The 12,592-nt window shown below is 46.2% G+C and overlaps 1 protein-coding gene across 3 annotated transcripts in view; it reads left to right on the top strand.

Moving 5' to 3' along the window:
* Window positions 1-12,592, top strand: part of GIGYF2 (GRB10 interacting GYF protein 2) — a 105,480-nt gene that overhangs the window by 34,159 nt on the left and 58,729 nt on the right. For all 3 annotated transcript variants that reach the window (XM_075530348.1, XM_075530346.1, XM_075530347.1), the window contains 5 exons: window positions 687-816; window positions 2,979-3,074; window positions 7,785-7,896; window positions 10,904-11,015; window positions 11,568-11,608. In XM_075530348.1, coding sequence (XP_075386463.1) covers window positions 687-816; window positions 2,979-3,074; window positions 7,785-7,896; window positions 10,904-11,015; window positions 11,568-11,608 — 491 coding nt within the window. The remainder of the gene's footprint in view (window positions 1-686; window positions 817-2,978; window positions 3,075-7,784; window positions 7,897-10,903; window positions 11,016-11,567; window positions 11,609-12,592) is intronic.

Here is a 12,592-nt window from a genome sequence, read left to right as displayed (position 1 = left end):
GTATTCGTCACGAAGCTGGAAACCCTTACATGATTACCACGTGCTCTCTGTAAACCCTCCTCTAGCTCCCCTCTCCCCTCACCCCTCCTGCTGAGAACCCACTGTTTTCCAAGGTTGGTGTTCCTCCATGCCATGCCGAGTTTCATGCTTTCACTATATTCCCATTCTGTGTCCATAATTGTATAGGCCCGTTTGCAGCTCTGTGTTTTGTGTAAAACATTCTGTATGATATGTATCTATAGCTTACTTTTGTGGATCCTGCTTTATTAGGTATTTTATTCGACACTGTCAAGTTATTCTTTGAAGTGATTATTCCAATGTATAATCCCACAGATACTACTTGAGAGTTGTCATTGTCTCCGGTTGTAAAAGTGTCAACCGCGTTACTTTCATGCATGGGGAAGAGTGTTTGCCCTCTCTTCTCAACTCTCGTGGCTGTCAGAGAGGGGCCTGCATTGCCCTTTACCTCACGACTTGCCCTGTAGTTGTCTACTGTGTTGCAGGGAAATGCTCTGGAACTTTGGTGCCAGCAGGTTGTATTACAGTGAAGGGCGATAGTAGCCGGAGTGGAACAGGATTTCTTTCTGCTCGTCTAAAGCACCAAAATGGAAATGTTTTCTAGAGTATGACAGAGACATGAGAGCCCTCTGGACACCCCTACTTATCCTTTGTGTCTCTTCCTCCAGGCTCCGCGCTCTGTCCAGTGGTGGGAGTATCACATCCCCTCCTCTCTCGCCAGCGTTGCCTAAGTATAAGTTAGCGGACTATCGTTACGGCCGAGAAGAAATGTTAGCACTTTTCCTTAAAGACAACAAGGTAAGGAGACAGGAGACAAGTACAGGAATGGGAATGAACACTTAGGGCATGTATATGGTGGACAGTGGAATTTTACCTTTCCTGGGGGAGAGAAGTGTTTGATTCTCAGCCCGTGCACCTCTTACCTGGCCACCACCCCTTCTTCGTCTGTGGAGGCTTGGGATGTTGGACAGGTCTCCAGACTAAACGGACTAAGAAGAAAGGCTTGGTGAGCTATATCTGAAAGAGAGCCTGTGCCAACCTTTTGGTTCACAAGGGCTTAATCTGTAACTGGTCACGAGAAGTCGCGGGACCAAGCAGTCTTTGATTGCTGTGTAGCTGCTGTTCATGGATCAGCCTGTGCTGTTTCTCTCTACCCTGCTTTTAAACCTGTGGTTCGCCAGCTGTTCCAAGGTTTGCACTGTGTGTTTTCAACAGGAGAATGCTGAAACCCCATCCACTGCTGTCGAGTGGGTGCTTCTGCATCACAGTGACCCCTAGGACATGGTCACACTGCCCCTTATTTAGGGTTCTGAGACTGCTCAGTTTTTCAAGTGCAGACTGCCTCCTCTTCAGAACAGCGGGTAGCTATGATTAGCAGCTCAACACTTAACCCAGTATACCACAAGGACTCTCTTTAAGACAGAAGCCAACCAAACCATCCAGTTGATTTCAGCTCATAGTGACCCTGTAGGGCAGAGGAAAACAGCTCCTTTGGTTTCCAAGATTGTGACTCTTTATGGGAACTGACAGCCTCATCTTGCTCCCTTTGAGTGCCCAGTACATCACCTGCCACACCACCAGGGCTCCTTTGAAGACAGGACGGTGAGCATTGAGTATCTTTTCTAACTTGTTTCACTCGCTCCTCTTTTGAGTTTATGTCCGTCTCAGGTAGTGGCTATGGGTTGAGGAGTAAAAGATCCCTCCCTCTCTTTCTCACTCCTCTTAGTTGACATGGGGGAGGACAGGAGGAGCAAGAGGGGGCATGTTTTCCTGTTCATACCCTTTTTTGAGTAGACTACAAAATTTTTAGTTGAAAACCTAAAAACAGCATGACATCTCTGCTTACAAATGATCAAACTCAAACAGAATTTAGAGTAGAATTTTATTATTTCTGCTCTTTTCAGTATACAGGCAGCCACCAGGTTGTGAACGGTGTAAGGACAGCTCCTGCTGGCCCTGTAATGCAGGGCTTTGAACTGGTTCTGTCCTGGTGAAACAGGAATAGATCTGACTTAGTACATTTGGGGTAATTCATTGAGGTATCTGCAACACTGGACGAAGCCCTGAAGTGGGAGATCTGGGAGTGATGTAATGAGTCCTGGCATGGGAGATTGGATTGCTGCCAGGATATGGAGACTGATGCATTCCAAGTGGAACTGTTGGCCACCATCTTTGAGTGGGGTGCTGGCCATCTGGAAGCCCTGCTTTAATGCTATGCGGATTGGTCCTCACTTTGAACCAGTCCGTACTTGAAGCAGATTGTTCAGCAAGTCCTCTTCCATGTGCAGTTTTTCAGTCATTGAGCACCGAGCCCTCAAAACAGAACAACTGGCTGCTATTGAGGCAGCTCCGAGGGCTAGAGCTCCAGAGGGCTCCAAGGTGGCAAGTCTGTGTGGGAGTAGACAGCCTCATGTTTCCACCATCGAACTGCTGTTGGGTTTGAACTGCCCGATCATTCGTGGTTACGAAGCCCATTTGTTTTCTGACAGTGCCGGCAGGGTTAAAGTGAGGCTGGTGAAGAACCATACACACTTCTTTTGACTAACTCACAAATTCCTTAAGACATGGGCACACATCTCGTTCATAAGCTGGGGTCTGCCTGAACTTTGCTTTTAAGTTTATTAATGGATTAATCGGGTTGCTCAGCACGGATAGAATTACTTGTAAAAGCTCCTTATTCTCTCCAGCTGTGAGTGCTCATTGCTCCTCGCAGGCGCTCTGGGATTACCAGAGTTGGTGCTGGCTGTCAAATCCTGGAGTGCTGCTTGGGTGGGAAGGTGGTGAGGGTGATGGGAGTTTAATTCTTGACTTTCTCTAAATATAACGTGTCAGTGCCATAGAAGCTCAGTGGGGTGAATGAGCTTTAATCCGTATTGTGCCTTTTCTTGGAACTGCCTTAACATGGGCCTAGAAGGGCAGTATCAGTCTTAACAGTGTCATTCATGTATTTGGCCACACAGATACCTTCAGACCTTCTGGATAAAGAATTCCTGCCTATCCTGCAGGAGGAGCCCCTGCCGCCCTTGGCTCTTGTACCCTTTACAGAAGAAGAACAGGTTTGTGCCCAGCGTTGATCCTCCGCCCAAGCCCCCTTGTACCTTTGTGCTGAGACATGAGATTGGGAAGCTGCTGCTTAGGCCCTGAGGAGTTTAGGCCCTTAGGACCTGTGCTTCTCTGAACCAACTTCTCTTCACTTTCTAAAGCTGATTACTGTCTTTTTAGATCGGGGCAAATATGTATGTAACAACAATCTGGTTCCTCCAGTATTCTTCACATGTTCTTGGCATACTTACATTTATCATGTTCATTAACCATCACCTTTGTTTGCTCTCGTGTTTTCCCACTTCCTTATCAGAAGCTCGGTGTCTCCTAAGCAATGAACCTCCCCTTCTTCTTCGTGCCCACTCTTGGGAAGTGCTGATAAACTGTAGTCTGCATGCATTTGGCTGTTGTAGATCCTTTGTCTAGATGGGATCATACGGTGCTTATCCTTTTGTGTCTGACTTTTTAGGTTCACAGCACTCATCTCAACTTCATTCTTTTAATGGCTGAGTAATAGTTCATTGTATTTGGTTGAGTTTATCCTTTTATTTATTGATGAGTTTGGTTAAACATTTGGTTTGGCCTTTCCTTCTAGTTATTGATGGACGGACACCTGGGTTATTCCCACCGTGTGACTGCTCTGACTAGTGCTGCAGCGAGGATCCGCTTCAAGCTCAGTGTGGTTCCTGTTTACAAGTCTCTGTCTACTTAGGAGTGGAGTAGCCTTTTTTCCTTGGTGTGTGGTTGCTTCCTTTGTAGTGGATTAGGTTCTGTTTTAGTGACTGAGGCTGTTGAGTGCTTTGTGGAGGAAAAGAAATGGTTTTAGATTCTGAAGGACAACTGGAATCAACTCTAATAACTGTCAGGGTGAGGGGCATTGGGAGGAGTCCTTATCAGGAAAATGTAGTTTTTCAGAAGTGACTGCCAACCTTCGTTTTCACCACTGTACTGTCACACTGAGAGCCGACTCAAGAAACATTCAGCTCGTCAGTTCACACTGTGCCTCAGACTCCTCTGCTGCTCATGGTTTTGTGAGCGAGCTGGTGGACTTAGGGCATCGCTCTTGATGGTGTGCTGTGTCAATGTGAAGACGATTTTTTCCCTTACTTTTTTGGGCAGTGTGAAGATGACTTTGAGGAGCTTTGGTGATTGTAGTAAAATGCACAAACAAGAGCTTTGTTGGAACATTGAAATGAATGTTAATTGAAGCATTAATTTAAAAAAAAGCCCAACCTTTATGGAGACAGAATTCACAGCTCATGTAATTACGTGTTTGCAGTGCACAGTTCAGTGGTCTTTCCAGTGCATTCTGTAACCACAGTTGTTTGTGCCAACCCTGGCTGTCCTCTGCACTCCTGTGCATTTTGTGTGGGGAGCACTGCACTGAACTATCATTAACATACTTTGAAAGATGGTGTTTTGTTCGGGCCTTCCCTTCTCCACCAGATTGGTTTCATTTTGATTTAGGAAACCTGCTGGTCTCCCAGCCTCATCAGCACTGCATGGTGCTGATTGTTGTAACAGAGGGGTCTGGTCTACAGTGATGGCTGAAGAGTTCTTGCCAAGTTACCAAGTTGGCATCTTGCTATATTTTTGTTTACTTTCCATTAAAAAAAGTGAAGGGAACTCTTGGTATTTCTCAAGCTGAAAGAAGGGAAATTCAAGCCTTAAAGTTGCAACATTTCTGAAGGATTTTATGGGCAAAATATTGAAGGATGCGGGAAAACATTAAAAGAAATCGGAAGGAATCCACAGAGTCACATTGGTTTGCCTGCGACCGTCTCAATAGGGGACAGAAGATCCAGACCTGATGGTTATTGACGGGCGATGGCCAGGCTTCACTGAAGACTGGTGAAAAATGGGGCTCCAGGCGTGGGGCTATCAGTGGGCATGCCTCCCCGCACCGATGCAGCACAGGAGAGCCTACACCAAGAACCACCTGACCAGCTGACTGGGAGAAAGCCCTATTTGTACCCATCGCAAAGAAACACAACAGAATGTGGAAACCATCAAACCAGTCATCCATACCTCATGTTAGTAAAATTGGTAATAATTAAGAAATGGTTGCAACAGTTTAAAGACCGGGAATGCCAGAACATCAGGCCAAGTTAAGAAGATATATATGGAACAAGGGATGTTTTGCTGATGTCAGATGGATCTTGGCTGTAAGTAGAGCATACCAAAACGATGTTTGTTTTATTGACCATGCAAAAGCATTAGACTGTGTAGGTCCTACAAACTATAGACAGCATTGTGAAGAATGGGAATTCCAGAGTGCTTAATTGTGCTCGTGTGGCACCTGTGCAAAGACTAAGAGGCACTTAAATGATGAGAACAAGAGGATCTGCTTGAAGTCAGGAAAGGTGCACACCAGGGCTGTACCTTTTTCCAGCACTCAATCAAAGGAATTGGCCTCGATGAAGAATGACACATCTGGTTTGAAGGGGAGACTCATTAACAACCTGTGATGTGCAGGTGCTACAACCCTGCTTGTTGAAAGTCCATACTGATGTAGGTAAAAGAAAAGACCGTAGACTTCAGTGTGGATTACAACTGGTCTAATAAGCACCATCGTGATACATGGAGAAAAGATGGAAGTTGTCAAGGTTTCATTTGACTTGCATGTACAGTGTCTTGGAAGCAGCAGCCACAGAAGAAAGTGACATTGCATTGCTGCAAAAGAACTCTTGAAAGCGCTGAGGAGAGGAGTAAGGCGTGCTAAGGCAGTGTTTTCCGGTGCCTCACACTCTGGGAAGGCAGGCCTGCGAAGTATTAGCCTGGTTGAATTATGGTGTTGGTGAAGGACATTGAGTACACTCCATGGACTGTCCGAGGAACGAACAAGTCCGCCTGGGAAGTAGTGCACCTAGAACACCCTAAGAAGTGAGGGTGGTGAGAATTTCTCTCCTGTATCAGGAGGGAGCAGCCGTGGAGAAGGTTATCATGCTTGATAAAGTAGAGGGTCAACAAACCAGAGGAGGACTTCAATGAGATGGAACGACACAGTGGCTCCAAACAAACAACTGTGAGGCTGGTGCGGTGCTCCGCCGCGGCACACAGAAAGGATGACTGGCACAGCACCCAGCAACGGAAGCCATTTCCTTCCCAAAAATTAACGCGCTGCTTCACTTGAGCAGACAATGAGAATATTGTTATAACTACAGATATGTTTACTATGTAAATATGTGCTGTCTTAGTATTAGGGCATGTTTTGTGGGTTGTTTTGCTTGTTTAGCTTTAAGAAGCAAGCATTTACATGCTGTTGAAATTGTCTAGCCTGTATTCCTCCCCACACTCAATCCCCCTAGACGATCATCAATTGGTGTGTTGTGCTCATTCTTGCTTTGTGTTTTCGTATTTGCGCACGACATGCAGTAGATGGTTTTGTAGGGCCTACATAGGTAGGTGCGCATTTTGGGTGCTGTAGCATACTGTAGTTTTGGTTATGCAACTCTTCCCCCTTTAACATGTAGTTGTAGTTCATTGCTGCTGTCTAGTGTGAGAAAATTTGCAGTTTCCCCCTCACCTGTTATTGGATTCTTAGGTTGTCTTCAATTTCTGCCGTTACAGATTGTGCTGTGTGGCACACTCACAAAGTGTTATACAAGTGGAATTGGGGTGTTTCAGTTCTGTGCATTTTGTAAAACTTTATCGAGCACACTTTCTGTCGCTATCTAAGCCTCCTGCCTTCTGAGGTCCCATCTCTAGACCAACTGTCCACTCTTGGTCTTTCAATTTGGGCTCATTTGGTGGCAGTGATGGTTGTGGGACTTGTGATTCTCTAGTTCCATGTTTGCATATGCTTATGAGCCATGGCAGTTTTTGATTGCCCATGTCTTGAGCCCATTATTCCTTCAAGTAGTTTATCTTGTTGGTTTTGAAATGTCCTTATAGAGTCTTTAACATCAGTAAAAAGTTTGAAAAAGATTAGTGTACTTAAATAATTAACAAATGAGTGTACCCATGGATGTCTAAGAAAGTCTAAGGCAAGCAGGTACAGTCTTGTTTTGTCCAAATTTGCAGAGAATTTTTTGAGTAACACTACTCAGTGTTGAAAGTATGTGATAACGTTTAAAGGTAGGGGATATATTTACATATTTTTCCAGAAAAATACATGATTGCTAAGCTTCTGCCTTTGGGAAAGGGCGGGAGGTCTCTTCTGTCCCATCTGCGCCCACCTCATCGTACGTGGCCCTCGTCCCGATTGGCTGTTGAGGTGGGAGGGCAGTTTAATGACTGAGTGGTTGGGATTTTGTTTGATTTTCAAGCCTCCCATTCAACCACATCCAATCTTGGTTATTTACTATGGTGGGTGAGGCCAAAAAAGTTCATCTTACTCCTTTTCTTGGGGAAGCTTCTGATAGAACTGTGCTTCATCTGCTGCCTCAGAGCTTTTTGTGACCCCATCTCACTCTGACGAGTTGAGTTCCTGAGGCCACACCTCTGACCAGGCGTTTTCTCTCTGCCCGTTGCCCATGTCCTGTAGGTGTTTGCTCCACACAGCAGGTCGCGTTGGCGTGGGCGCCGAGCTTCTCAGTCCCTCACAGAACCTAACGTCATGCAAAGACACTGGTGGTCTGCGTGTGGGGTTTGGAATGTCAGCTACGTCGTGCGGCGGTGATGTCATAGTCAGCCCCAAGTGGATGCCATGTTGTCCGTGCAGCGTGGGGTCGGGGGAAGGCATGTGTCTCACTCATCCTTTCTTTCTTTCTTTCTTTTGGCAGAGAAACTTTTCCATGTCTGTAAATAGTGCCGCTGTCCTGCGGTTGACAGGACGAGGAGGAAGCGGCACAGTGGTGGGACCTCCTAGAGGTCGAAGTTCCTCACGAGGGCGAGGTGAGCATCCGGGAGCAGTGTGGCGGTGGGACGAGGAGGAGAGGGGGATCCCCTTTAAGGTACTTTAATGCTTGGAGTTTAAACACACTGCTCTTTGACTTTAGAACAGTGTTCCAAAGATCCTGAACATTTAGTTTCTGAACTACTTCTCATAGTGGTTGCTCTCTAACCCTCATCTGGAGCATAAAACCCAACCCAAAACAACCAACCCAAACTGAACCCTGTTGATGTGGAGTCGATTTCCACTCATCTCAACTTCAGTTCAGAGCAAAACTGCTCCGCGGGGTTTCCAGGCCTGTTGATGGGAGGCAGCAGCCTGTCTCAGCGTTCTCCTGCAGACTGATAGGTGGGTTTGAATCCCTGGGCCTTTTGGTTAGCTGCTCAAGTGCTTAACCACTGCACCACTAGGGCTCCTATCAGCAAACACCGAACCCCAAACCAAACCACTTCCCGGGAATTGATTCCGACTCCTAGCACTGCACAGAATGGCCTCATTGAGTCTCCCAGGCTGAAGTCTGAGCTTTCTCTCGCAGAGTAGCTGGTGGGTTCACACCAGCAACCTTTGGTTCATGTCCAAGACCTTAGGGTGACAGCTGAGGAGCTAAGGGCTCCGCTGTTCAGAGCCAGAAAGGTCATTCTGGCTATAGAGAAGGGTCACCCTGGTGAGAGAATCGAGCTGGTCCTGTTTAGCACACCCTGCTTCCCCAGGGGCCTGTGCTGTGGGAGCCGGAGCTTCTGGAGAGTCATGAGTGCTGGGGCACCCCTGCCGTCCCTGGCAGCTCTGTAGCACAGGCGTGGCTCCAGGCAGATAGTGCGTCAGCAGCAGACACTTCTCCACACCCCCACGGGAGTGGGCTTCTAGGGGTCAAGCACATCTTTTACCACAGCGGTAGTCTGCTCATCCTTCGTACTTGTCTCTCAGAGCCGCTGTGGAGATGACAGGCTTCGGGGTCCTCCTGTCACCCCACCCACCCAGATGTCATTCTCATAGATGTAGAGTCTCACAGCTTTTTCTCAAGGTCGTGTTGGACAACTAGAGTAATTGAGGCAGGGCTTTCTAAAAGGAGATTTTTAAATGGTCTTGTGGCGAGGTTTCAGAATGTGGACTCTGAGTTCCTGTGACTGGGGAAGAGGCTGATGAAGGCACATCAGGTGCTGTGACCAGGTGTTGTCACCCAGTGCTGTGACTTAGTGGCAAATGGCTTTCCTTTCTGAATGGATTTGTCAGTTTGTAGGAGAATAGTGTCCAACCAGGGGAGCTGCTAGAGTCATCAATCAAACTGATCAGTAAAAACCCTTGGCTCCAGAGCTTTGCGTGGCGAGATTGAAGAGGGCTGTACTTGAGCATATCCACCTGCAGTTAGATTTACACACCCAGGGATCCCTGGTGGCCTGTGGTACTTAGGGCTGATGGTGCCCAGTGCTGGTGGAAGCTTGGGGTTTCCATGTTTCCTGGTGGGACCAGCAGCCATGAGTAAGAGCACCCAGGCAGCGTTGCTCTGTGCTGGACTGTGGGCCTGAAGTGATCCCCTGCGCTGTGCTGCAAATACCTGCTGGTCGTCTCAAACAGGTGCTTTGTTTGCTTGTAAATCCACAAGAAGTAGGTTGATCAGTTTCTCCCTGGTTTCTGGTTTCTTGGACAAGAAGGGTTCTCATCTGGGGTAGAATCTGTTCATGCAGAATTTTGAAAGGGTGTAAAAAAGACATGCTGTGCGTTCCCGTCCATTGTTCTTAACAACCCCCCCCCCCCCTTATAATTGTGGACTTTGTACTGGGTTCGTGGTAGGAGCGATCATCTGGAGTCTGATTTAGTACTTGTTTAAATTACAGCCACCGAATGAAAATAGTACCTGACTACTGGAAATGACTGCCTAACACAGCTGTGCTTGCCTGTAGAATGCACTCATGCGCCTGTCGGTCACTTCCTTTCCTTTCCTTTGGACATGTTTGCCCCAACTCAGCACTCGGCTGTGTATGTACCCAGCCGACGCCCTTAGCAGCACCCTCCCACGTCAGAGGGCCGGGTCACGGGAGTGACTCTGGGCCTGGCTTTTGTGTCTTCACATTGCCACTTCTTCATCTTAGAATGCCTAGCTCTCTACTGGGTCGCTTTTTAGTACTTTTTTTTTTTTTTAACGTCAGTTCTGGAGGGAGGAACGGGGAAAAACGAGGAACTGATACCAAGGGCTCATAGAAAATAAATGTTTAGAAGACGATTGATAGCAACATATGTACAAATATGCTTGATACAATAGATGTATGGAATATCATAAGAGCTGTAACAGCCTCCAGTAAAATGATTAAAATAAAAAAAGTCAATCCTTGATTGATGGGCATTGAGTATCCAGTTTTTTTTTCTTAAATGATATTGCGCATCTTCCTAGATAATATTTGCACATTTGTGTGGTTTTGATGAGGTTACATTCTGAGTAGAATTGTGGAGTCACAGATTGATAGTGCCTGACAAATTTGTGTCAAGAAAAGCTAGTTTAAACGCAAACCACTTGAGTCCCAGAGTCTGCACCCTCTGGTCAGCCCTGTGAGATCTGCGTGGAGGAGGCCAACATCCCTGTGTGCTCAGGGACACCGGTCAGCAGGTGCCTCTCATAGGTGTCACCTTGGCCCTTATAAGGCACCTCTGACCTGAGGTCAGGTCCATGGCTTGAAAATTTGTGCTTGACTTTGGTACTTTAACTCTCTCCTCCACAAACCTTCCAAATAAAAATTTCTTTCTCATCGGAAGAAAAAAATATCCAGTATAAGCTTTAATTTACAATAATGGTTTATCAGCATTTTATTAGCAGAATCGTGACACTGCTGCTTGTTCAGGACTCGGGTTCTTAGACCAGTGCTGCTTTGTTTTCCCGCCTGCCTCTGTGCTGTCACTGGTCTCTCCAGGAGGCAGAGAACTTCTAGTTTTCTAGAAGTTCTCTAGAAAGTTCTACAACCCGAGACTTCTAGTGTCAAGGGCAGACCTCCTGAGTAGCATTTTTTTCCTCTCTTCCAGGTCGAGGCCGAGGTGAATGTGGTTTTTACCAAAGAAGTTTTGATGAAGTGGAGGGTGTTTTTGGTCGAGGTGGCGGCAGGGAAATGCACCGCTCGCAGAGCTGGGAGGAGAGGTAAGCAAAGGCTCTGCGGGTCAAACAGTGCTTTTCACGATGGACCCTCAGAGGGGCTCCTCCCGTGAAGAAAGGAACCACAGCTGGGCAGCTTCCTACAAGGGAGCTTCAAAAGTTCATGGAAAAATTAGTTTTGTCTTTCAAGTCCCTTTCCCCACGAAATGTTTGAAGTCCACGTTCAGGGAAGGGTACTCTCACAGTTCAGGAGCCCTGCAGTTCTGCTGCATGGCCATCAGAGTCAGGGAGGTTTTGAAATCGTATGATGACACAGGAGAACACACACTATGTGCAGCGTATCTAATGAGAAAGACCAACAGGCTGCTTTGTTCTCAGGATTAAAAAAAAATCACCCCTGTATTGGTATAAGTTAACTTTTGGTGAGATAATGGGCATTTTTGGTTTTTAATTTTATGCTCTTCTATATTTTTCCAAATGTTAGACAATCACTGTGCATTTGGTTTGTCATTGACAAAGGCAGAAAGACAGGAAATTGGGTGCATGGATGAGAAGTCTGTATATGCTCAAGTGTGGTTTGAATCTTCTCTTTCCTAGGGGTGACAGACGATTTGAAAAGCCAGGACGAAAAGATATGGGTAAGGTTTTTGATTTTGAAATACTTTCATTTGGACTTCATGTCTTCTTTAGTTCTTGGTAGACTTAGACCCTAAGATTAATTTAAAAAGTAATTGGCTCTCGCCTTCAGCTCTCCAGTAGATGGGGTTGTGGCATCACTTGCCTTTAGAACCCTATGATTATTTGTGGGCTCTGTTTCATGAAAGCAGGGCAATGATGAGTTAAAACCACCAGGAGCTGCTTGTTAGTTAAAGCTGTCTGTGACCTGCAGGCTTAACTTGTTAGCTCAATGCAAGACACCGGTGAAGTCCTCACTCCAGGTTATCCTGTGAACTGCGCTCACGATTCCGAGCTCTTGGCATCAGTAGCCCGTTTCTGTGGATAATGAGATAGAATAGGGGACTTAGCATGGCCTGAGAGCCCAGGAGAGCGTACAAATGTTCTGACTTTACTCATCTCGTCTTTTGACTGCATAATGTTCCTTTTTTCCCCCTCCCCCTTCCTGTTTCTGAGATGAGAGCATTCAAAGTAAGAGATCTATGAGATAAAAGAGTAAGAGATCTACAAGATAAAGAATTGAGAGCCCACTGAGTTCAGAGGAGCACAGTAAGGAAAGGGAACGTTCGGGTTTATGGTGAATTAATCAACGTGTATCATTGTATAATGCTCCTAGATGGGCTTTCTGACTGCGTAAAGTTGTTGACATAGAAACAACCGGTAGTTAATGTCCGAGAGAGAAAAACACCAATTGATAGTAACAGAGCCCTGAAGATGACTAGCTCTACAAACTCTAGATCCCTACAGTACCCAAAATATTCCCCACAGCTCGAGTGTCTTGGCAAAGGGCAACATTTCTTGTAAACGTGTGTAATAGATTTACAGATCAGTAAGGAAAAAAAGTTCTAATAATTAGCATTGCATTCCTTGTTTCCATAGAAAACACATTTACACAGACTCCTGATTCATATTTTAAATTCCTCACTCATGGACATGACATGGGGACA

The sequence above is a fragment of the Tenrec ecaudatus genome, chromosome 13, assembly GCF_050624435.1.
Source record: "Tenrec ecaudatus isolate mTenEca1 chromosome 13, mTenEca1.hap1, whole genome shotgun sequence".
Lineage (NCBI taxonomy): Eukaryota > Metazoa > Chordata > Mammalia > Afrosoricida > Tenrecidae > Tenrec > Tenrec ecaudatus.
Note: the sequence above shows the minus strand (reverse complement) of the source record. Positions and strands in the feature narration are given on the sequence as shown.